The 24457-nt window shown below is 45.3% G+C and overlaps 1 protein-coding gene across 1 annotated transcript; it reads right to left on the bottom strand.

The window, feature by feature from the left end:
- Positions 1–4374: 4374 nt before the first annotated feature.
- gpr75 (G protein-coupled receptor 75) lies at positions 4375–6021 on the bottom strand (the record flags this gene model as incomplete). The annotated part of the gene is made up of 1 exon (XM_084321264.1): positions 4375–6021. One exon carries the CDS (start codon positions 6019–6021, stop codon positions 4375–4377), a length of 1647 nt encoding a protein of 548 aa, XP_084177390.1.
- Between the last annotated feature and the right edge of the window lie 18436 nt (positions 6022–24457).

Genomic DNA, 24457 nt, shown 5'->3' with positions numbered 1-24457 from the left:
TAAATCATACATATGCTCTTGTTGGAAGACGTTGTATCTCTGGAACTGATCAACAAGTTGAATGACATCGTGATTATCCCTCTTGATTCTTGATTGAAGGCAGTCTTTGTGCGTCTCCTCATCATCGTCGTCATCATGTGTCAGTCCAAACAGGGATCTGGTATCCTCTGCCAAGGATGCAAAATACAAAAAAAAATTAAGATATTTGAGCGCAGACACAAACGCACACATTAAATTATATAATTTGGCCAATTCTAAAAGTTATTCTTCCTTTCATTGATGGTCCTATCATCTCACATTTGAGAGCATGGAATTTGACTGCTATGTTGAATGAAACAATTATACGATTGACTTCCTAGAAAGGACACACTTTGAGAATCCTCCCTACTGAGACAGTAGGCAACGTGGCAATTTGAAAGGAAAGGTGGAATGATTTCTTTATTACTTTTAGGACATACCCATTAACAGAATTACAATCAACACAATGGTCTGATTAAATAAGACTAGGTCTATCTTGGGTTCAAGCAGCAGCCTCACAACATAAGGCCACCAGAGGGTGCTATTGCTTAGTATTAGGTATAATCCCTTGCTTTTAGCATCAGTGTCTAGCTCTGGTTACGTTTACAGATGGGAACTATATATGTCACTCACTGTCCTAGAGGTTGTTGAACTATGTAACTGACCCCTAAGTCACAAAATGTCTGTCCCCAGCAATTGGGGAAAAAAATCTAAGTATTCCTCATGGCAATTTATTTCATTGATCTTGTTGTTCGTGTGAGCTGCTCAATCACTAGTGAATAACTGCAGCCATTTTGCTTTCATAGGGGCCACATTCTAATTCAGCCTAATTGAGAAAACATTTACAGACCCAGTTTTCTTATCAAAAGTTTTTCTATACATTTTGGCTTCCTGTGAATATTCAGTGGTTTGTAGTCAAATTCCTGGTGTTTTATGTTCAAATGTATTTCCCCCTCCCTGAATAACTGATAAAAGGTCATGTTTTATGTACAGTAGCTATACATCCTGAACTTATACAGTATAATGACGGAACTGTGTTATTTGGGTTATCATTCCTTAAACGGTAACACGATCTACCAACAGCTGAAAAACAAACAAAAAACATTTCCAAAAGCTTTCGGATATGTATCATTTTCGTACGTATCATACATTTTCTAGGTTTAGAAAAACACACATTTCTAATTTCCATGTGTTTTCCAGGTTTTCCAGGGTTACAGGAACCCTGTGTCGCAGAACCTCAAGGTTGGGACAACTTGATCAAGGCCCTATTTTCTAAAAAGTAGCATGCTTCGGTGCTATAAGTGGTATTTTTTTGTTTATTAAAATATGTAATAAATAGCTCTACATTCCGACAGCCATCACTGATACAGAGTGTTTGGTCAGTACCTTGGATCTCCCAGTCCCTCCACTCTCCAATCTCTCCTGATTGGATAAAGTGGGAAGTGCGACAACCCTCCCCCACACTGTTTGCTTGCTTGCTCTGCTTGTTCCATTGTCTCACAGGATTGGTGGGTGGAGCTGGCAGAGCTGATGAGGGTCATCAGGGCCCAGGCCTTTATACATTCAGGCTTTCTTTATTCTTTGCTTCCTTTCTCCACCTGTTTGGTTCTTTTTTTTGTATCTCTCTTTCTCAGATTTTTACTCTGTTTTTCTCCCGTCCCAATTTTAGTCATTGTGCCAATTCCCCCCCCTCCCCTACCTGGTTGTTGTGCGCATGTTCTCCTACAGGTCGGTACAAGGGAACCCTGAAGTATCCGCACGCTTCCTCCGACACGTGCAGCGACAGGCAGCCAGTGGCTCTCTTCTCACCTGGCAGCGAGGGCTCTCATTGGTGAAGTGTAACGCGTGGGAGGTCACGCTGCCTTCCTCAAGTCCTGCCTCCGCTGAGCAAGACCTGACCTGACCGGTCGCCCAGCGCTCCACATTGCTTTCAGTTTAGCTGGTCGTTCATACTAATACACATTGGCCGTATTAGGGGGTGGGAAAGATCAGGCGTTGTGGACAGCGACTCCTACAGGTCGGTTGGTGCGCCTGCGCAGTAGAATCAGGAAGTGTCGGGGGCAGCGTGAGCCTCCCACGTGTTACTCCTCGCCACAGAGATCGAGCTGCGCAGGTGAAAAGATGCGACTGCTGTTACCTCAAGTACCGGAGGGGACTTGTGCTATGTATGACTTAGTCCACATTGCAGCCGGCTTGTGGGAGGCAAGAAACAGCGTTCGTGACAGGGGAGGGTTGGATTGGATGATACGAAATTGGGATGGGAGAAAATATAGAAAATGGGAGAAAAAGTGGATACAAAAAAAAAGTTATGTATTTAATTGTAAGTCTGACCAGGGTTCTTTCTCATTTCCTGGTCAGACGCTTGTGTACACTTGTCTCTGTTTTTTACAACTCAACTCATCTGGATTCCTACAGCTCATCGTCTCGACTCTTAGAATATTCCACAACAGATATTAAAAGGGACATATTATGTCCCTGCCTGTGTTTATGTGACTTTCGGTCCGTGTTTGTTATGTTTTTTGGAAAGAAATTAGTCTACAGTAAACAACATTTTAATTCCCGACACCTCTTTCTTCCCTTGTATTGAACAAGCCATTTTGGCAGTGGTGGAAGAAGTTAGGGTAAAAGTTAGTTAAGTAAAAGTAGAAATACCCAGATAAATTAGTACTCTGGAAAAAATAAGTAAGTCCGCCATTCAAATTCTACTTAAATAAAAGAAGTATTTGCTATTGTACTTAAGTATCTAAAGTAAAGGTACACATTCTACATGTGGTGTGTGTATTCCAGTGCTTGGGAGCATTCAATCCTCTATGGCTATGTCAAAGTGGTATGTGGACCAGTTCTGCTGCTCTGATTAAAGGTTATGTTAAAGTGGTATGTGGACCAGTTCTGCTGCTCTGATTAAAGGTTATGTTAAAGTGGTATGTGGACCAGGTATGAATGCTGCTCTCATTAAAGGTTATGTCAAAGTGGCATGTGGTCCAGTTATGCTGCTCTGATTATGTCCTCTTGAAGTCGACAGGCTTCAAATGTGAAAGTATATAATCTTCATACATTTTTGCCATGCAAAATCTTTTTCTTCAAAGTAACTAGTAACTGATGGGTTCAGATACATGTAGTGGAGTAAAAAGTACAATAGAAAGTGGCTCGGGAGGTAGAGTAGTTGTTTGGTAATCCGGAGGCTCCCGGTTCGATTCCCGCTCCTCTCAGGCAGCGTGTCGAAGTGTCCTTGAGCAAGACACATAACCCCTAAATGAGCAGGTTGGCACCTTGCATGGTTGCCTCCGCCATCAGTGAGTGAATGGGTCAAATGTGAGGAACAAATTGTAAAGTGCTTTGGATAAAAGCGCTATATAAATGCACCATTTACAATATTTCCTTTGAAATGTAATAGAGTAAAAGTATAACGTTCCCTAAAATTTAAATACTCACGTAAAGTACAAGTAGCTTAAAATGTTACTTAAGTACAGTACTTGACAAAAAATACTTAGTTACTTTCCATCACTGCATTTTGGTGGGTGTAGCATACATCACATTTTAAATAGATTATTTCCTTCCCTGCCTGTCTACCCCACACCCAAGAGTAAGACTTATATCAACTGGGCAGTACATTAGTTAGCCAGTGTTCCTGGCTCCAAAAAGCAGAGCTGATTGATTAATTCAAGCTAATTAATTGCTTGTGTGCCCCTTGTGACATCACAACAAGCAATAATTATGAATAGCTTGTTTAGGCTCGTTAATCGGAACACTTCAAACGCTAGCCAAATGGCAAGGAGTACCCAGTTCACCTAGATAACACTGCCAAGTCCACACAGAAGAGGCAAACCCCACATTTCCATAATATATCTGTATCTTATCTACATACTTCTACACTGGGGTCAGTCTCTAACATACTGTTGCAGTAAAGCTCAAACCCAATGCACTTGACAGCCATTTATTGAGTAAGAAAATGTATGAGGTTCACAAATACAGTTTTTCTTGTGAAAAGAAAGACCATCTAAAGTATAGAGTATGAAAATGCCATGTCTGTGCAAAAATAGATTCGAATCAGTTCAATAACACTAATACACAACACTTGGGCACAGACGTCTTCATTTACAAATCTCACACGCATCCTTTTTCCATGAACGTCTATTAGTAGTGGCTCTTCATTCAATTGCCCCACTCAAGTGAAATTAATATATTTTCCCCCCTCAACTGCAGAAAAGAACAACAGGTTAATATTGATATCCAAATACAGAAAACGAGCTATTGGCCTCTCTAAAAAATTATGTTACCCTTGGGATTCACGATTAGATTTTTTAAAGCCATGATGACGAGGTCGTCCAAACCTTTCCTGTGTTTGTGGCACGTTGACTATACAGAGGGGACAGGGATCTGGTGCACCAAGGTGCTCTCAAAGTCCTGCGGAGCCTCTTGGTGAGTGTGGTAGTGCATGGCCACATAGGACTTAGCGATGCCGAAGGTCTGAGAGCTGCCGGGCTGCAGGCTGTTGGGCGAGCTGGGGCCGGCGGAGGGACTGCTGTTGTAGATACTGTAGTAGGGCTCGATGCGGGTGTTGATGGGGGTGGAGGTGCTCGGAGGCCGGGGCTTGCGTCCGCCCATGGGCCTCGGGCTGCCGGCGTAGTCCCTGGAGTGACTGGGCCCACAGGCCTGATCCACCAGCCTCCTCTGGGGCTTGGGCGAGAGCACGTAGGCGGAGTTGGTCTCGTGGTGGGAGGATTTATTGCGGTTAACCTCCAGGCTTCCCTTGCCCATAGCGTGCAGCCTAGTCTTTTGCTTGCAACAGAGAAACACCAGCGCCACCCACTGGAGACCGCACAGCACGTGGCGGCGGAGGCCTGCGCTGTTGCGCGAGTACACAAACGGGTTGATGCCCGACTTGAGAAAAATTAGCACAAAGCCACAGAGTTCAAACTGGTAATGTGCAAAGCTGCTCTTCGGTGACAGCACGTCCTGGGCCAGGCAGACTCCCATGGGCAGGCAGCAGAGCAGCACAGAGAACACTATGATGATACAGGTGACCACCGCCTTAGAGTCCTTGGCTGTGGCCAAGTTGACGGTGGAGACCAGCTGACAGCAGGTGGCCCCTTGGGCGGCACCCGGCACCAGGGGCTGGCTGGCCCTGCTGGTGTAGGAGTGCGTCTGGACATGCTGCAATTTGTTGTAGGTCTGGTTCCGGTAGAGAGAGGGCACCTGCACGGCACACTGCATGCCCTCGAAGCCCGCGGCGATGAGGGGGGGCAGGGGAGGAGGGCGCGTGGCGTCCACGTTGATGACAGGAGGACACTTCCTCACCTGTGCGTTCTTCCTCAGCGTCTGGGCGATCATCAGGTAGGACACCGACACCACGGCCACGCAGAAGGCGAAGTCCGCCAGGTAGACGTACAGCACCACCCTCGCCCGCCCGCCCGCCAGGCCGAAGTGGGGCAAGCAGGGTCCATCCTTGCGCGAATAGGCGTGCTCGGTGAGGAGGGCGGCCATGGTGAAGCTGGACGTCCAGAGGAGTGTCGTGAGGGCCAGGATGCAGGGGAAGGAGGCGGTGCGGTTGGGCTGCTGACCCAGGACCATGCGCAGCCTGTGGAGGGCGATGACGGCCACCGTCTCCAGGGACATGATGATGAGGCCCGAGCTGGTGAGGTGGAAGGCGAAGCAGAAGCTCTTGGACACGCCCTCCCCTCCCCCGGCGTCCAGGAAGAGCACCAGGGCGAACATGGGAGTGGTCACGCAGCAGATGAACAGGTCGCAGAAGGACAGGTTCAGGATCATGAAGTCGAAGTTTGTGCGGAACTTGCGGAACGCCGAGTCGAAGAAGGAGAGGAACACCACCAGGTTGCCGTAGGAGCCCAGGCAGAAGATGAGGACGAGGAGGAGGGAGCAGGTGGTCAGCGTGGCGGTGTGGATCAACACCCAGCCTGAGGAGGCCTGTGAGCCCAGGGTGGTACTGTAGTTCTGCTGCCTCGTCACCTCCACCAGGTCGGACGGTGTACTACTGGCGTTCATTGTACTAGTAAGGGTAATACTGGTAGGATTCACAAGCTCACTGGTTTTCACATCATTCATCTGAAAAGAAAGGTTTCAATGGGATGACAGCGTCTGCCACCTCCGCCATTGCTGCCCCATCGGTAGGGCGCTAGGAAGGATACAAGTCAAATATTAGGTATTGTATCACGCAGTTTAATGATATATATATAGCCTAGCCTATTATTATCCACACACATTCAAATTCATATTGCATATTTCACCTAGTGAAAATATTGCCTACCGTCGCAAATATATTCTCGTGCATGAATCATGCTCTTATTTGATTATTCATTTTCATACCGAAGGCTATTCGACAAATACATGCGCGTACGTACTGCAGTTTGAAAGAGCACATCTTGCAGTAGCCAAACATAAATGTTAATGTAGACGTTTGAAAAATATTGAATTAAGAATTAAGACTACATTACCTTCCATAATGTTTACACGGCGTAAAAAAGCCAGACAGACGATATTGGTTTTCTTGTCGACATATCCATCCTTTTTCACTGAGGCTATGACCACTGGCTGACTGTACATAGGTAATGAGTATTACGTCACTGCCGACGTATCCAAACATGGGTACTGCATTGTATCAGCTTGTATCAGTATCGGTATTCGGGTCAATAATGATGCTCATCTCGCGCACTGTCATCTCGTGCGGTAGCCAGGGCGATCGCCCAAAACCCCACCGAACGCGGGACGCGGGCGTCGGGCGGGCGATCAGCGCTGCGTGATTACCAAAGGTAGCCACATTTCTGGCAGACGCTCTCTGATTGGCCGACGCCAGTACACTGGTTAGAGTTTGTCTTAGAGCGTGACGGCAAGTTCTTTCGACGGTTAAGCTTAGGCACTCTTTCGAAGTTGGTTAAGGTTAGAGTTTGTCTTAGAACATGGCGATAGAACGCCAGGTAGTTTGCAGGCTGTTTGACGTGGAAATGGGCAAAGACACAGCTCGTCGTCACTCTATTGGGCGCACATGTCACCAAAGATGCGTTGCTCATGGGACGAGATTGCACTCTGTGCAACCAAAGTTGTGAGCAGAAGCGCGTGCACGCACATGCACGGATGTGCATGCGCATGCACACAGGAATTCTCGAAGTCAACTTCCTGCCTGTTGTTGCTACGCAACTGCAGCGTGGGGGGAAACTGCCCCGCCTGGTACATTGTGTATGGTTCATTTAGTGCAGAAACGGATTGTTAAAGCGGCAAATTAAAGACAATCAAGCGGAATTTTCTTCAGTCCTTCACAATGCCAAAGAGCTGCTGTGTTACGCGTTGTACTAATGACAAAAACAGAAATCCAAATCGCAAGTTTTATACCATCACGGAGGGAAAAGTGGCTGTGGCTAACTTTCGGCTAACTCGCTCTGCTGTTGTGGTTGTGGTAGCTACATGCTAAGCTAACGTTAATCACATCATATCGAACCGATAGGAGCTTATCTAATCTTACGTGGATGTTTGATCGGGTAGTGGCACACGTGGTACCACCACGTAAGATTAGATAAGATAAACTCCTATCGGTTCGATATGATGTGATTAACGTTAGCTTAGCATGTAGCTACCACGACTACAACACCAGAGCTAGTTAGCCGAACGTTAGCCGCCAGCCACGTTTAACTCCGTGATGGTATAAAACTTGCGATTTGGACTTCTGTGTTTGTTTTGTTATTAGTACAAAACGTAACATAGCAGCTTCAATTTGGGTATTCGAGAGTTGGCCATGTCTGTATGTGTTTTGTATGGACATTATGTCAAGTCAATCAGGGGGAGCTTCTTTGAATCATATCTCGCCTTAGAATCACCAGAAAGGCTTTCGAAATAGTGAAATGCCATGTTGGCCTCAATATTTTCAAAACAAATCGTATGAAAATGTTATGAAATGAACAAGAATGTGATAAAACATGTAATAAAAACGGACCTCAACACATGCATTTGATACTAGAAATCCGTATGGTCCCCCTATACCAAGATGGCGGCGGTCTCGTGACATCAGAGTGTCTTCGAGAATGCGCTGCACTCGACTGATGCGCCAACTCGCAGTACACACCTGGCTACTTTGCATATCAATAGCGCCGGCCGTCAGGTGTTACATTCCATTCGTAGAGGGAATTAGGCATTGTTTTTAGTCTGTACTTATGCGAGGGAACATTTATGCGCATGCGCGGGAGCGCACGCGCACGCGCCTGGGAGCGCGCGTGCACGTGGCGTCATTAGCGTGCATGCAGCCAGTGTTGATATGAGCATCGCAACACTGCATGTCACATGACCAGAAACGTCTGCCAGAAATGCGGCTACCTTTGGTATGGCTTACCTATGGTATCAGCGCTTCACTTTCACTCCCATGTTTTAAAGGCTGCCGTATGCGTCTATTCGAAGCCCAAACAACTCGTACTTCCGCATTCGAGTTTTGCGCTCTGATTGGCCACTGACCTATGCTATTACGCCCCCCTTATCTACGCCGCGGAGCTAGTCTCTGTTTCACCTAACACTAGTATTGCTCCGTGATCATAGCCATTCATCTCTAAAGCTAACCACTATTTGTCATAGCCATTCATCTCTAAAGCTAACCACTATTTGTAAAAGCCACAACCACGTTACCATATTTGTAATAATGTAAATCATTGTGTCGTTGTACATATTGTGTATATAACGTTAGTAGCTAAGTTAGCTAACGTAGCTTAGCTTGGTAGCCAGCATTCTCGAAACTCCTAACAATGCCCGATTTAAAATGGTTCTCTCCTCTTTGTATACCTTTGTCCTCACAAGTATTCTGCCAGGGAACTTATGGACACGAAGTCTTCTTGTCCCGTTATTCTCCGGGCTTCGTCTCGATCTGTCTTACGTCGACCGTCGCCGCCATCGTGTCCGCTGCCGCCATCTTGTCCACAGCCGCCATCTTGTCCGTAGCCACCATCTCGTCCATGGCCGTCATCTCGTCCATGCTCGTATCGCGCGCTCTGGTCGTGTTTCTTCATGCACGCTCTGTCTGTGTGCCCCATGGATTTGCAGAAGCTACACCAGACAGTCTTTGTGCAGTCGCCTCTCCGATGGCCTTTCTCTCCACATCGCCAACACGCCAGCTCCGCCGTGGTCCTGGTCCTCTCCCTTCAGCACCCTCTCTCCCGCCTCCGCGGCGGCTGGGTGGGTATCTTCTGAGACCTCGAAGTTTCTTAACTTGGCCTTGAACTGTCCCAGCGTCATGTCCGCTGAACCGTGTGTTACCAGGAGTCTGAACGGTTTGTACAGCTCCGGTAGTCCTCTCATCACCATCGCCATCATTAGCCCATCGCTTGGTGCTTCTCCTGCACTCTTCAATGCCGTCATGGACTGCGCAGCTCTGATGACGTATTCGGTCACCGTCTCGATGTGCCCCTTCCTCAGTCCCGTTAGTGTTATGTAGAGGGCCACGACTCTGGGTCTTCCTCGCCCGATGTAATGCTCTCTCAACACCCCCAGGCTTTCTCTGCCTTTGTCTTTAGTGTCGCGGAATATCAGCCCCAAGCTTGTGTCGTCGAGCAGTGTCGCTAACTCACAGTACGTGTCTGCGTTACGCTGGTCGTCCAGGGCTTGCTCTTCCGCCGTCAGTGGTCCCGTGGGGGCTGTCAAGATCATCGCCTTCAATCCCGCACCGTGCATGCAGCATAACATGCGCTCTTCCCAGAGCTCGTAGTCCTCTGCTTTTCCATTGAATGAGGGCCATTTGCTCCTTCCCTTGGTCGCCATCCTCTTGGTTGATGGTAGGCGTAGCTTTAGCTCTTGTTGGCCTAGCGTCTAGCCACGCGGTGCTCCCTGTGCTAACCTAGCCTATACTTTAGCTAAGCTTGCTACCCTTATTATTTCGCCCTGGCGTGATCTGGGCCCATAACCTGTTGACAGAATCTGGCTATGGGGCGACAATAATGTGGTCAAGAGGCATGGTTTCTATCTTTAGCCTTTGGCGTGGTTTATTCATTCACATGGTATGAGCAGCAGCACATGAGGTCTCCTCTCACTGAGAGGCTGGTGGAGAAAGAGGTAGAGGGGGAGGAGACATCTCTTTTTATACTCGCCACCTGGTGGTATCGTGAGTGGCTCCGCCTAGAGCGCCCTCTAGTGGAAACAGTTATATATATATGCAGTTAGACAGTTACTAGCAATCCTACATAGAACCTCTAACTTTAACAATATATATATATATATATATATATATATATAATCGATTACATCGAATGTATTATTATTATATACATACGACTCGAGGGGGAGGGAACTGTACATTAAGATAAGATAATCCTTTATTGATCCCCTTGGGGAAACTCGGGTGTCAAAGCAGCATGGGGGGGGGTACATAGCTTCACAGTACAAATACAATATAGTCATAAAATATAATAATATAAAATATAATAATAAATTAGGAGGGGTGGGTGGGTGAACTCAATTTAAAAGTTCTTAGTGTACGCACTACCAGGAGAAGACACTGCCTTCTGGCAGCCTGAAGACGCTACTTTCTGATACCAGCTCCCAGAGTGCGCAATTCTGAAGACGCCTGAAGACACCCCCCCATTGCATCACCTTCTTTACAAGCGAAACGGTCTTCTCCTGAACCGATGACGCGATAGCCCACCTCTCCCTTACCCCGCGTGTGAAAACATCACAACAACAATGGCATGTACAGAGTACTACCACCGTCGACAACAGATTGACATCTCCCTTAATCCGCATGCAAACCCAGACAAAAAAAATAAACATGATACATATATGTCTTATATGTCCTGGTTAGAAGTGTTTATTAAACACCGGGAGTTATTATTAAACAACAATGGCATGTTCGTGTTACAGAAGCGATTGAGCTTGATCGGGAGGCTACTGTGATGCAATACACGATACTAACTAGAGATTAGCGTCACATAGCTGGCCTTTTTATTTTATTTTTTAAAACTTTGGCCATTCCGCTGGCTCTTTTTTGCGGTTATCGCATTTACTCTGGTCAAGGATGACCGACAGAAACAGGCTGAATGGGGTACAGATGGGGGGAAGACACTCTGGGAAAGGCACGGCTGCGGTCCGGGATTCGAACTCGCTAAACCCCAGATCCGTGACGAGCACGGTTGTCCCCGGCGCCGAAATAGCGCTCGAGGTACGCGGTGAGCTACTGGAGCTCCCCCTTTTTATTTTTTTTTACCTACTTTTTCTCCTCCTTTTTCTGTGATTTTTCTCCAATCCCAATTTCCTCTTGTGCCAATTCTCCATCCCCTGTCCTGATCGTTGCTCGCATGTGCCCCCCACTGGCCGGTCGTAGGGAGGGTAGAAGCCCATCACATGTCCCCTCCGATACACGTGGACGCAGCCAGCCACTTCTTTTCACCTGCCAGTGCGGACTCTCATTGGCGAGGTGTAACGTGTGGGAGGCTCACACTGCCCCCGCCATCTCCTGTCTTTGCTGTGCAGGCGCCCTGACCGACCTGTAGGAGTCGCTGTTTACAACGACCAGATTACCACCCATCGACTTCCCTCCCGCTGACTCTGCCAATTGAGTCCGTATGACGGCCGGCCCAAGCCGGAGGCAATGCTGACAGCCGGATTTGAGACCGGTGTCTCTTGCGTTGGTGACGAGCGCAATGTCCGCTGCGCCACCCATCCGCCCCATAGCTGGCCTTTTTCTGAAAACCCAAGCACATATTGTTCCATAGCATACACCTTCAGTTGATCATGACAAATCCTCTTACCTTGACGATTAAAAAGCCTCCATAATTTTGTAAATAAAGCTGTAGCCAGCCAGCTAGCATTGATGCTATTCAACATTTATTTTGTAAATTTGTGGCACGCACATCTTGAGACGGTTTCGTTTTTACGGAAACCTTTTCTTAAAGGGGCTATGTACTATAAATGTCATTTTTCAGTCTCTAGCATTGTATTATAGTAATAGGAGTTCGTATCAATGTGTTTTAGTGTCTAAATACCATATTGGCGGATTGCTCTGTTTCAGCTCAGCCCCTTTCCTCCTCCAGTAAATCAGGCCATTTTGATTTGAACGGCCGATATACGTCATACGGCCGCTGGGTGATGCGATTGGCTCTGTGGTTGGAGCTAATGCCCGCTCCCATTCTACCTAGACTAGACAGCGAGTGGAGGAAGCCACTTCCTCAGCTGCGAGGCGGAGTGGGGCCCGTGCGCTCTGGAGGGAGAGAAAGGAAGAGAGAGGGAGAGAGAGATGGAGAGAGAGGGGGCACTTGGGGGGGGGGGGGTACCTGCCGGCCGCGCATCACCAAGAGCCGAGAGGGAGAGAAAGGAAGAGAGAGGGAGGGAGGGAGAGAGGGGGCCTTGTCATTAACGGCCTTTTTTTTGCTCTCTCTCTCTCTCTCTCTCTGCCGCGCGCGGACTCATCACCGAGAGGGAGAGAAAGGAAGAGAGAGGGAGAGAGAGATGGAGAGAGAGGGGGCACTTGGGGGGGGGGGGGGGTACCTGCCGGCCGCGCGTCACGAGAGCCGAGAGGGAGAGAAAGGAAGAGAGAGGGAGGGAGGGAGAGAGGGGGCCTTGTCATTAACGGCCTTTTTTTTTCTCTCTCTCTCTCCCACCCCCTCCCTCTCTCTCTCTCTCTCTCTCTTTCTCTGCCGCGCGCGGACTCATCACCGAGAGGGAGAGAAAGGAAGAGAGAGGGAGAGAGAGATGGAGAGAGAGGGGGCACTTGGGGGGGGGGGGGGGGGTACCTGCCGGCCGCGCGTCACCGAGCCGAGAGGGAGAGAAAGGAAGAGAGAGGGAGGGAGGGAGAGAGGGGGCCTTGTCATTAACGGCCTTTTTTTTTCTCTCTCTCTCTCTCTCTCTCTCTCTCTCTCTCTCTCTCTCTCTCTCTCTCTCTCTCCCCCTCCCTCCCTCCCTCTACCAGTGCAGACTGTGGACTGACTGTCACTCAAAGTGCTTATGGGCGGAGCCAGGCCATAACAGCCTGATTTCTTGAGGCTGAAAAATGATGGTTTTGAGTACTTGATTAGAAATATAAAACAATGAATTTTTTTGAAAAAAACCTTACAAATGTCTTCAATAGACTAACAGGAATTGTGTAAAGTTGCCCAAATAGTGCTAGGAATAGCAGTACATAGCCCCTTTAAATGAAAACGAAACGAAAACGAAAAAGATCAAAATCGTTTTAGTCTGGACAAGGCCTAAATTTCATTCGAAAACGAGACAGCAAGGACAGTCTGTGTCATCATTTGTAGCCGAGCTCAGCTGAAGAGAATAACTGAACATTGTGGGTTTGGCGCTACGTTAAATGACATGATTCAAGACATACTGGTGTGCGGGATTAATGACGATCGCATTCAACGATCGCTGTTATCAGAAACGGATGACAAACTCACGTTGGCCAGGGCTATTGAGTTAGCAATCACAATGGAAGCAGCGGCTAAAGATATAGCGGAGCTGCAGCAAACGGGAGTGGAGGGACCCATTCATAAAGTACAACTACAACCTGTAGCACCGGAGCGGAGACCACCGTCGGCAGGATGTTACAGATGTGGAGGAAATCACGGGCCGGCAGATTGCCGATTCATAGATGCAGTTTGCCACAACTGCCAAAGGTGAGGGTATTTGGCTAGAAAATGCCGCAGGTCAGACAGCCCAGACAGAACCGGGGAAATGGACTGGGTGCAACCCTCATACTGGAGTATGAAGAGGAGGATTATACACACAATCTGTATAATCTGGATGATGGAGAGAGAGAGTGGAGCCATACAGAGAGCAAGTGTCTGTGAATGGACATGACATTGACTTTGAAGTAGACACTGAAGCACGTATGACTATTATTTAATGAGGAAACCTACACTAAGATGGGAGGGGGGCCACTCCATCAAACAAAAATAAAACTGTACACATACACCAGAGACAGAGTAGGAGTGTTAGGCAAGATGCACGCACAAGTCACCTACAAAGGGCAGACCAAGAAATTGGCATTGCTGGTGGTAAAAGGGGAGGGGCGATAGTTATGTAAATGCGATAATAAACTGCAAAAGAAATCAGTCGACACCAGTGTTTTCAGCGATTTGTAAAACATTTTTTATTTTCATTCTTCATTGCCGAGAACCAGTCCCATGGCCAAATTATGGTTGAATGGCATTATCTTTTGTGCATTAATCTCTTCAAATAAGGGACAATAATAGGACAAGTAATATTTCTGTTGCACACAAGAAATTGGCCGCTCATCACCACAGATCAAACTGAGGTTGAGAAAGGGTAGGGACATCTCCACGTTCTTAAAAGGTTATCATAAATCTGAAGTGGACCCAACACACAACTTGGCATGCATAACAACATGGCCTAAGCTGATATTCAAACCTATGATTGTGAAGGAAGTAGGCAAAAGCGCTACCTACCAAATGTGCCCCGGGGGACCCGGATGCAAGACAAACATCTTTCTCTGGTCTGCATCCCCTTAACAATTGTGTGTATTGAGCCGTACTGTATTGTTTTTTTTTTTATATTTTTATTTTTTGCACAAATCTCTCCAACATTCCAAACATCTCTTTCCACATCATCATATTCAATTTCCAGGATTTGCCTTTTTCTTTTTTGTAAGAACATACAAAACATGTAAAGGACTCATACAAATACATTAATAACTGACATGGAAAATAAAAAAAGACTTACGAAAAAAGAAACATACTATACTATACATTATGCGTATACATTCCTGATATATATACCTTGCATGTAGACCGAACTACCTTCGAGCAGGTATGTGCTGCATCCTCTATCGGGATGCCACCCTTCTCCATATTGCATGTGAGAGAAAGCGCCCCAGACATATGCAGTTGTGCATGATAACATGCATGCACGCATGTCTCCGACACATGTATGTGGGTACGTGTATCACGTAAGCATGTGTACATGCCTCATATGTGTGTGTGTGCATCTTCCTGGTATGTGACTGTACTCCTATCTCTTGTGTGTGTTTCGTATCCATGTGTGCCTCTGCCCCCTATGTGAGTGTATATCTCAGATGTGTATATATATGTGCGTCTCAGCTACGTATGTGTGTGTCTCCTATATACATGTGTATCCCCCTTATGTGTCAGTGAAAGCTTATATTTCAACTATGTGTATATGTAGGTATGTGTATGCCTATTTCCTATAAATGAGTATGTGCATGTATGTGTGCCCCTGACGTGTATACCTTATCCTTGTGTATATGAGTGTGTGTAAACCTATTATGTACACATATGAATATGTGTATCCTAGATACTTGTATGCGGCTATACCTGCGCACATGTGAGTGTGATAGAGACAGTGACCGTTCCATAGACACACCATCCGGACATAAAATATATGTACATATATACACAATACATTATAAAGCACAAGTACCATCAGATCAAATCCCCTTTTTCATATTCATCCTTGATAATATTGTAATCCCATCTTAATCATTTGTCCCCAGACCGTTCAGTCAGGTGTAGAAAACTGTCCCATACCTCAGCGAAAATATCCTCTCTCCCTGCGACTCTATACGTCACCCTTTCATATGATGCTGTCCGGAACATTAGTTCCATCCATTCTTTAAAAGTAATATCAACAGGTGATTTCCAATGTCGTAATGCAATTCTACATCCTGATATCATGGCCATTCTATACCACATTCCCCGGTATTTAGGCAGTTTAATCCCTTTCGGTACTATACCCAAAACACATGCCATTGGGGCGTTATTTATCTTCACATTCAAGACCTTACTTAGGAATATCACAATTTGATCCCACATTTTCCGGACCTTCTCACATTCGTACAACATGTGCAGTAAAGTGCCTGTCTCCTTCTCACATCTCCAGCAGATGTCACTGTCCCTTAATTTCAGTCTGGCCAGTTTACTAGGCGTCCAATAGCTTCTGTTCAACACTTTGTAAAAAATAAGTTGTGATTGCGCCTCCCTAGAGAATTTACTCCATTTGGACACCAGTTTCTCCCACATTTCCTCAGTAATATCCTCACGTACATCGTTCTCCCAGCTCAATCTCAGACCCGCCAATTTGGGTGCATTGTATTCTCTTATAACATCATAAAATCTTGACGCACCGCCTTTCCTACGCCATCCTTTATAGAATATTTCTTGAATTGCAGTAATCGGGCCACACGTTGGTCCTCCTATTGATGACGATATACAATGTCTAATCTGTAGGAATTTATAAAAGTTTTTATTATCTATATCAAAATCCTCTTTAATATCCTCAAAAGGCAAGACCCCATCCTCCCCGGCTATATCCCCTAGTACATGTATCCCCCTTTTAATCCAATCGTCCCATATGACTGATTTCTTACCAATCTTTAGTTTCTTATTATACCATATAGAGGCTCTCGTAGTTAAATATGGGCTATCACCAGTCATTTTGTGCGATTGATTCCAAGTTTCCCTGATAAATGCCATTAAAGGGTTTTTAAAAGGTATAGGTCTGTCTGATTGTGTCAGGAAGGATTCCAGAGATGAGGGATATATCATTTCCTCCTCCATCTTGACCCAAGCAGGTGCCTCCTCAGACGAGTGATTCAGTTTGGAGAGCTGGGAGAGCGAGAATGCATAGTGATACCAGTCTAGTTTAGGCAGGGATAAGCCGCCATTTTCCTTTGCTGCATACATTTTGGCCCGTCCAAATAGCGGCCTTTTGCCCCCCCACAGATAAACATTAATGACTTTGTCATACTGTTTGAGTAATTGGGTCGGGAGAGTCAGCGGCAACATATATAGGATATAATTTAATTTGGGAGCCAATATCATTTTTACTAGGTTTATCTTTCCCAGGAGGGACATATTCATTTTGGCCCAATTCTGGGTCAGAGCACTAATGTGTTCGATTATAGGGGCAATATTGGTTTGCATCAACTCTTTCAGACCTGGGATCAGCTTTATTCCTAGGTATATCAACCCTGACGGCATCCATCTGTATTGCCACCCCCTTCTGATATCAGGGGGACAACATTTAGAGAGAGGCATTGCTTCTGACTTGCTCCAGTTGATTGTGTACCCAGATATTTCGGAGAAGGACTCGATAATAGTTCCAATGACCCCAGCTGCTGTTCGGGGATTGCTGGATACCAATAAGATATCGTCCGCATACAAAAATAATTTATGTTCTACCTGTCCCGCTATTATCCCTTTGATGTCCTGATTAGTCCTTAGTGCGATAGCAAGTGGTTCGAGGAAGAGCGCAAACATTTGGGGAGAAAGCGGAGAACCTTGTCTCGTCCCCCGCCCTAGGTTGAAGGGCGAGGATACGATCCCGTTGGTCAATACTGATGCCATCGGATTTGTGTATAACAGTTTTACCCACCCGGTAAACGATGGTCCGAACCCGAAGCGCTCTAGTGTGTGAAATAAGAATGCAAATTCCACCTTATCAAAGGCCTTTTCGGCATCCAATGAGGCCACTGTAGGTTCTACATCATTCCTGACCTTCCACATTATGTGTAGGAGTCTGCGGATATTATCAGCTGAGTTTCTCCCCTTCACAAAGCCCACTTGATCTGAATGCACCAGAGTTGGTAATACATCTTCTATTCTATTCGCAAGTATCTTTGCCAATATTTTTTCTTCCAAATTGCTCAGGGATATAGGTCTATAGCTTCCACAGCATTGAGGGTCTTTGCCCTTTTTCTGTAGTAGTGTAATAGTGGCAGATCTCAAGCTAGTGGGCAAGCCCCCCTTTAACAATGAATCCTCATATACTTTTAATAGTCTCGGAGCGATTATATCACTGAATTGTTTGTAGAAATCGGGAGTAAACCCGTCGTCTCCTGGTGCTTTACCCAATTTAAGGCTGTTGATTGTCGCGTGTATTTCTTCTATCGAGACCCCCCCCCTCCATTGATTTTACCTGTTGTTTCGATAATGACGGTAATTTGATTCTGTCGAAGAACGCGTCCATTTTTAGCTGATCCACCGCCTTCTGTGGGGTATACAAGTCCTGGTAGAAGCACCTGAAAACATTATTAATTTCCTTTTTGTCTGTAATGATCTTGTCATCTTTATTACGAATCGAGGATATAATATTTTGATTATGCATTTGTTTAACCCGATTCGCTAGTATTTTACCCGCTCTCTCCCCTTGTTCATAGTATCTTTGGTTGGTCTTAAATAACGCATATTCAGCCTTCTTTTGATATATGTTGTTCAATTCGTATTTGGATTTGCTTAGGTTTCTCCACGTTTCTGGGTCTGGTCTCTGACTGTGCTGTTTCGAGAGTATTTTAATTTCCTCATCTAACGCTGTCATTTTTTGTTTCTCTGCCCTTTTTAGTATCGCACCGTATTGTATGAGTCGTCCTCTCATGTAAGCTTTACATGTGTCCCACATTATGCCACTATCATCTATTGACCCTTCATTAAGTTCCCAAAATTCCTTAAATATAGTTCTAATGTACGCACACGATCCTTCATCATTTAACATCAGGTTATTGAATCGCCATCTCCGAGATCGTTGCCCTTCTTCCATGGATGTGATCACTAAATCAACCGGAGCATGGTCAGATATTACAATGTTCCCTATCCCAGTACTTGCCACCTGTTCTACCAGTGCGCTAGAGATCAGGAAATAATCTATTCTAGAGTATGAGGAATGCGGGTGAGAGTAAAACGTGTAGTCTCTTTCTTGTGGGTTCATAACCCTCCAAATATCCACTAGACCCAATTCCTCTATCAGAACACCAACCGCCAGTCTCCCTGTGTTGTCAGCGGTCCTGGGTTGATACGATCTGTCCATTAAGGTGTTTCCAACCAAGTTGAAGTCCCCCCCTATGATTACGTTGCTATTCCCTATTTTCCTGATCACCTCACATACCTCATGGAAAAAGTCTGAGGATGACCCGTTGGGCGCATATATATTAGCTAAAGTAGTCCTCTGTCCCTCTAAATCAGCATCCAGTATAACCCATCTTCCCTCATCATGTGAGAAACTATTGTGCACCTTTAGGTCTAAGTTTTTTCTCACCAATATTGCCACCCCCCTCTTCCTAGAAGAGAACGTACTATAGTATATTTGTCCCACCCAATCCCTTTTAAGCTTGGCCGACTCCTCCTCATCCAGGTGTGATTCCTGAATTAGTGCAATATCTGTCTTTTTTTGTTTCAAGAACGTCAATATCTTTTTTCTCTTAATGGGATGATGACATCCGTCTATATTCCACGATATTATTTTAATCAGCCCCATATTCCTCATAATGCATCTCCCCTGTGCAATCCAGGACGTATTCTAGTGCCTGAGACTGTGAAGATATATATACAATAGTATAGCATACAATGAAATAAAAAAGAACATATAAAAAAAACATAAATACATTCCCCCCCCCCACATTTACCCAAGCTACGTTCGATATGACCCCAGATAGAACAGTCGTACCGAGTGTGAGATCGATACTCACCCATGCACCTTGGTCCCCCTCGACTAACAGAGGAGTGCATATGGCACAAGGCAGGTTGCCCAAAACTGTGCCCCTACTATCTTGTATACCCTGATGTAACGTATGGCTCACACTGTAATCTATATACAGTGCGATCAATTCAACTGAACTTGACAAAACGGTAACGTTTCCAACCATTAACATTTGTATATCTCTCAGATATATATTGGTATATTGTAACTTCTATGACATAGCCATAATGGCCTGTGGTTCATTTCGTTATACTTTTCCTGTATCCATCCGGGATATTTCCCCTCCCACAGTTTTATCATATTCTCCTATCTATTGCCCTCTATTCTCATTACACATTTTTTTTTTTTTATATATATATTTTTTTTTTCAATCCCCCTTTTTTTTGTCTTTTCTTTTATATACATATTGGCATTTTGTGATGTTATTTATTCTATGACGATGCCCCCGTGACTTATCTGTATCCATGCGCTTCATGAACTTTATCTCAATTGTCCGCCTCCGACTGTCCCCGTCTGAATCCCTGTAGTTTCTCCCGGTATCCGTGATGACCATTGCCCTGCTGTGTGGGGCGTTCAGTCCCCGTCGCCTGCATGTCGTCCCCCGGTCCCCGTTTTCTTCCCACTGTCTGCCAGGTAGACAGCCGCATTATCTCCTCTCGGTCCGGGTCGGTAGTCGGGTTCACCACGGTGATCTTGAATCCACGTTTTGCCATATCCGCCGTCGCCTCCGCCGCGCTCTGGTACAGGCGGGTGCCATCCTCGTAGAATACCCTCATCTTCGCTGGATACGGTGTCTGGAATTTGAGATTCTTCTCCTTCATTATTCTCTTGGCCTCGGCATATTCTCCTCGCTTCTTCAGTATTTCAGTGGGGAAGTCATGGTCGACATAGAAGCGATCGTTGCCACATGAGACGTTCTTCTTCTGCCATGTTCGGCGTATTATCTCTTCCTTCATTTTGTAACTCCCAAACTTAACCACGATTGACCGTGGCTTCAGCTGTGGGTTGTTAGGCCTTGGGGCCAGTGCCCGGTGTGCTCGTTCGATACGAAGGTCCATGTCATGAGGCAGTCCGAGTGCGTCCTTAAACAAGCCGTCTAGAAATCCATGCATGTCTTTTCCCTCTTTCTCCTCCGGGATACCATACACCCGCAGGTTCTCTCTCCTCGTTCTGCCCTCTTGGTCGAGCAGTTTAGCCTCCATGTCGGCCTGCCTCTGTATCAGTTTTTTTATTAAAACCGTCGCCGCATCAAGCACATTTTCATTTTCTCCGATTCTCCCCTCCGTTTCACCGAGCCTGTCGTTCATTTTGTTCATGTCATTCCTTATCTCCCGAAACTGACGCTCATTGTCTTTTCTGAAGTCTTTGAGCTCGTTGTATATGTTCAACAGCGTGGCTTCTTGTTCACCGTCATCGTCGCCATCTTTTCCTCCCGTTACTTCGTCATTCTCTGCCATTCCGTCGTCCTTTTCAGTTGTAATCGTGGTCGCCCTACGTCTCGTGATAGCCCCTTCTGTCATCCCTATTAAATATATACCCTGGTGTTGTTAATAAATGTTTCCCGGGGCTAAATCATTTTGCTGTCGGGGAGCTCGCGAGTTAAGCAGCCATGTTCTTCCGCGGTCAAACCGGAAGTCGAGCCGTACTGTATTGTAACCATTCTGCAATCTGTTAAATAAAGTTTTCATTCATTCATGCCATGGTCTCCCTTCCTTCATTTGTTTGTGTATCCTCCGGTCAAATTCCTCCACCTCACTGAAACAATACAAAAGGACAACATAATACATTTGATTTATATAGCACTTTTCATTACAAGTCATCTCAAATTGCTTCACAAAAGATACATGCATATAGGAGAAGATAAAAAGTAATATAATAATGAATACAATAGCCTACATCAGGGGTGCCCAACCTTTTTTGAACCAAGATCTACTTTTTTTATTTACCACCTAGCCCGAGAGCTACCAGCCAAAATTGTATATTGTAAGCCGTCATTTGAGGCTTTATAAAAGCAGCATAATGAACACAAATCTGTCAGTGCCGAGTCCGACCTCATCTTAAATAACAAACAGCATTGCTTGTTGTAGTTAACAAGGAGAGGAAGAGTTGATTTAGCAAAAAAAAAAAAAAAAAAAAAAAAAAAAATTAATAATCGAATTTTATTAATCAAGATCTACTTGAAATCAGCCCGCGATCTACCTGTCGATCACGATCGACTGGTTGGGCACCACTGGCCTACATACATAATTATATAAATATTATTGGTAATAATAATAAATAGAAAATAAATAGTAATAAAATACAAAATTATCATAGAATTAGCAGTAAGATAATGTACCACCAAGTTAAAAACCAAAACATATCACTGTTAAACATAAATATTGTATTGCAATGTGTGAAAAATGTACGTTCTCTATTCTTACTAGGGCTGTCCCTGACTAAGGAGTTGGATAGTTGACTATGATTGGCCAAAATTTGCCGTTAGTCGACTATTAGTTGACAAAAAAAAAATATATATATATTTTTTTTTCATTCCATTTGGGCTGTGGGGGGTGCTTAATGTCTGAAGGAGTCGACTGACGGCTTCTTGTCCTCTGAAAAAGCATGCAATTGGTCCACTGATGGATACATCTTGATATTTGTCTAGTCTAGTGTGTTCATTAGATGGGTGAAATCCTCTTTCAGTGCCTCTGTGCCTGTTTTCTTAGGCAGTTAGCCTCTGGTATGCGTGCCATTAGCGTTAGCCACGCTTCTAGGCCTCTTTTCTTTGGGAAAGAATGATAATTAAAAAAATAACAAATAATTATATATTTTTTTATCCGACTAAGAGGTTGGCAGTCGACTACGGCACATTTAGACCGATTAGTCGACTAATCGACTAATAGCGGTCAGCCCTAATTCTTACCTGCAATCGTAAACAGGACCAGAGAGGAAACTGTACATTGGTAAACAAGACGAAAGTATTTTACTGTATTGTACCCATTCTGCAATCTGTTAATACAGTTTTCAATCAATCAATTCCTGCCCGCCTTCTCTCTTTTCTTTTCGCTATTTCATCTGTCATTACTGTATTATTGTACCCATTCTGCAATCTGTTAATAAAGTTTTCAATCAATCAATCAATTCCTGCCCGCCTTCTCTCTTTTCTTTTCGCTATTTTCGCATTATCATCATGGCCGCGAGTCCGCGACCGTCTCTCGCACTCTCTCCCATAGATATATAGAACACTAGATAGCTTGCCCGCCCTGCCGGCCAATGGAGAGCGACGTCACTGAACCGCCGCCATCTTGGGAGGGTCAGCCTTGAGTGAGAGTGAGTGAGCTGCACAGACAAAAATACTCATAACTCGCTGAAATATTGACGGATTTACAAACGGGTTGGTTTGCTATAAACATCAAAGATGTAGTTATGATACTGCATACTTATAAATTTTTTTTTTTAAAGATGTTTTTTTTTTTCAAACCGCTTGAATCATAGCCACGTTAACACTTTGGCTGCCGGAAAACGCCTAAACACGTCATTCCCGGCCATGCTCAAGTTGCCGAAGACGCTTTACAGCGTCTTTAATATCAATATTTCAAAAAACTGGGATCGGATTCATATTTCCCCTCCGCTGGCCTGAGATCCACCAGGAGGACCCACTGAGCTCTCTGGCGGTTCAGGAGCGCCATCTGGTGGCCGATCGGCGCAATCGCTTAACAGGAAGTGCTATGGAGATTGTGCTGGTCGGCCGTATTACTTCCGGGCACTAGCTATAGGTTCCGGGACTCGATCTCGACACACTACATAGCGATCGATTGCCAATAACTCGATAAACAACATGATTTGGACGTATATACCATTATACAAGCTGGAGATGGACCGGGTAAATCGACATCCCATAATGGTAACATTTCTACTCTACGATGATCGCCCAACGGCGCGCGGAGACTGGGGTGAGTTTTAGCGTGTAAAGTTACCGTCTTCGATACTAACTGCTATTATCAACATTTGACCCACATTAGATGATTGGTATAACGCTGCCCACGGAATTATAAACGCCCCCTAGCCCATCCGGTCAACATCAGATGACGTGTAGTAACTTCTAGAAGTACGTCTAGTTGGAATTTTTTATATCGCGCTGATTGCCATAAAACTGTATTGCATCATCAATATAATGTATTTGGGGCTATAGATCACGTTCTGGAGAAAGCTGCAGAAAGAGATGAAAACATACTTATACATTAGACCATACTTTACTATGAATATGTGAATGAAAAAGTTTAACGTTGCTACAAAATGAACAATACATATAGGACTTTGAATGGGCCCTAATAATGGCAATGTAGCAATAGAATTTAAAAAGTTATAGCCCTGCAAAGAAGGGGACTTTCTCTATAGACAAATAGAGCCGGCAACCTACGGTTGATAATGAATTTAACCCATGGCAGCCAAAGTGTTAATAATGCTTGTAATAAACCAAACAGTTTGTAAATCCGTAAATATTTCAGCGAATTATGAGTATTTTTGTCTGTGCAGCTCACTCACTCTCACTCAAGGCTGACCCTCCCAAGATGGCGGCGGTTCAGTGATGCTGGTGACTCCGCCTTAAGCTATCTAGTGTTCTATAGATATCTATGCTCTCTCCAACCACACGTCTCAACCGAGCCTGGTCAAGGGGGAGGGGCTAGAACCAATGTGGAGTGACGTCCCCTCTCTGCCAATCAGCACGCGGTCTCTGTGGCTGCCACAGGCTTGCCCTGCGTGAGGATCGCTCCGGCATTGCAGCTGGACCCTATTCGGGCTCCTGGCCCTCACAGAGCACCGACCCAGAAATACGGCCTTACACGAGACGACAACATGAACGGAGTGTGGAGGACGGGTGCATCCTGTGGGGAAGTAGAGTGATAATACCACCACAAGGAAGACGGACTATGATCAACGAGCTTCATGAGGCTCATCCAGGAGTCTCAAGAATGAAAACATTGGCCCGCAGTTATGTGTGGTGGCCAAACATGGATGCAGATTTTAGAGTCAGCAGTGCACAGAT

The sequence above is a fragment of the Notolepis coatsorum genome (genome assembly GCF_963971535.1).
Source record: "Notolepis coatsorum genome assembly, chromosome: 9".
In the NCBI taxonomy this organism is placed as follows: domain Eukaryota; kingdom Metazoa; phylum Chordata; class Actinopteri; order Aulopiformes; family Paralepididae; genus Notolepis; species Notolepis coatsorum.
This window is presented reverse-complemented; position numbering and strand designations above follow the sequence as displayed.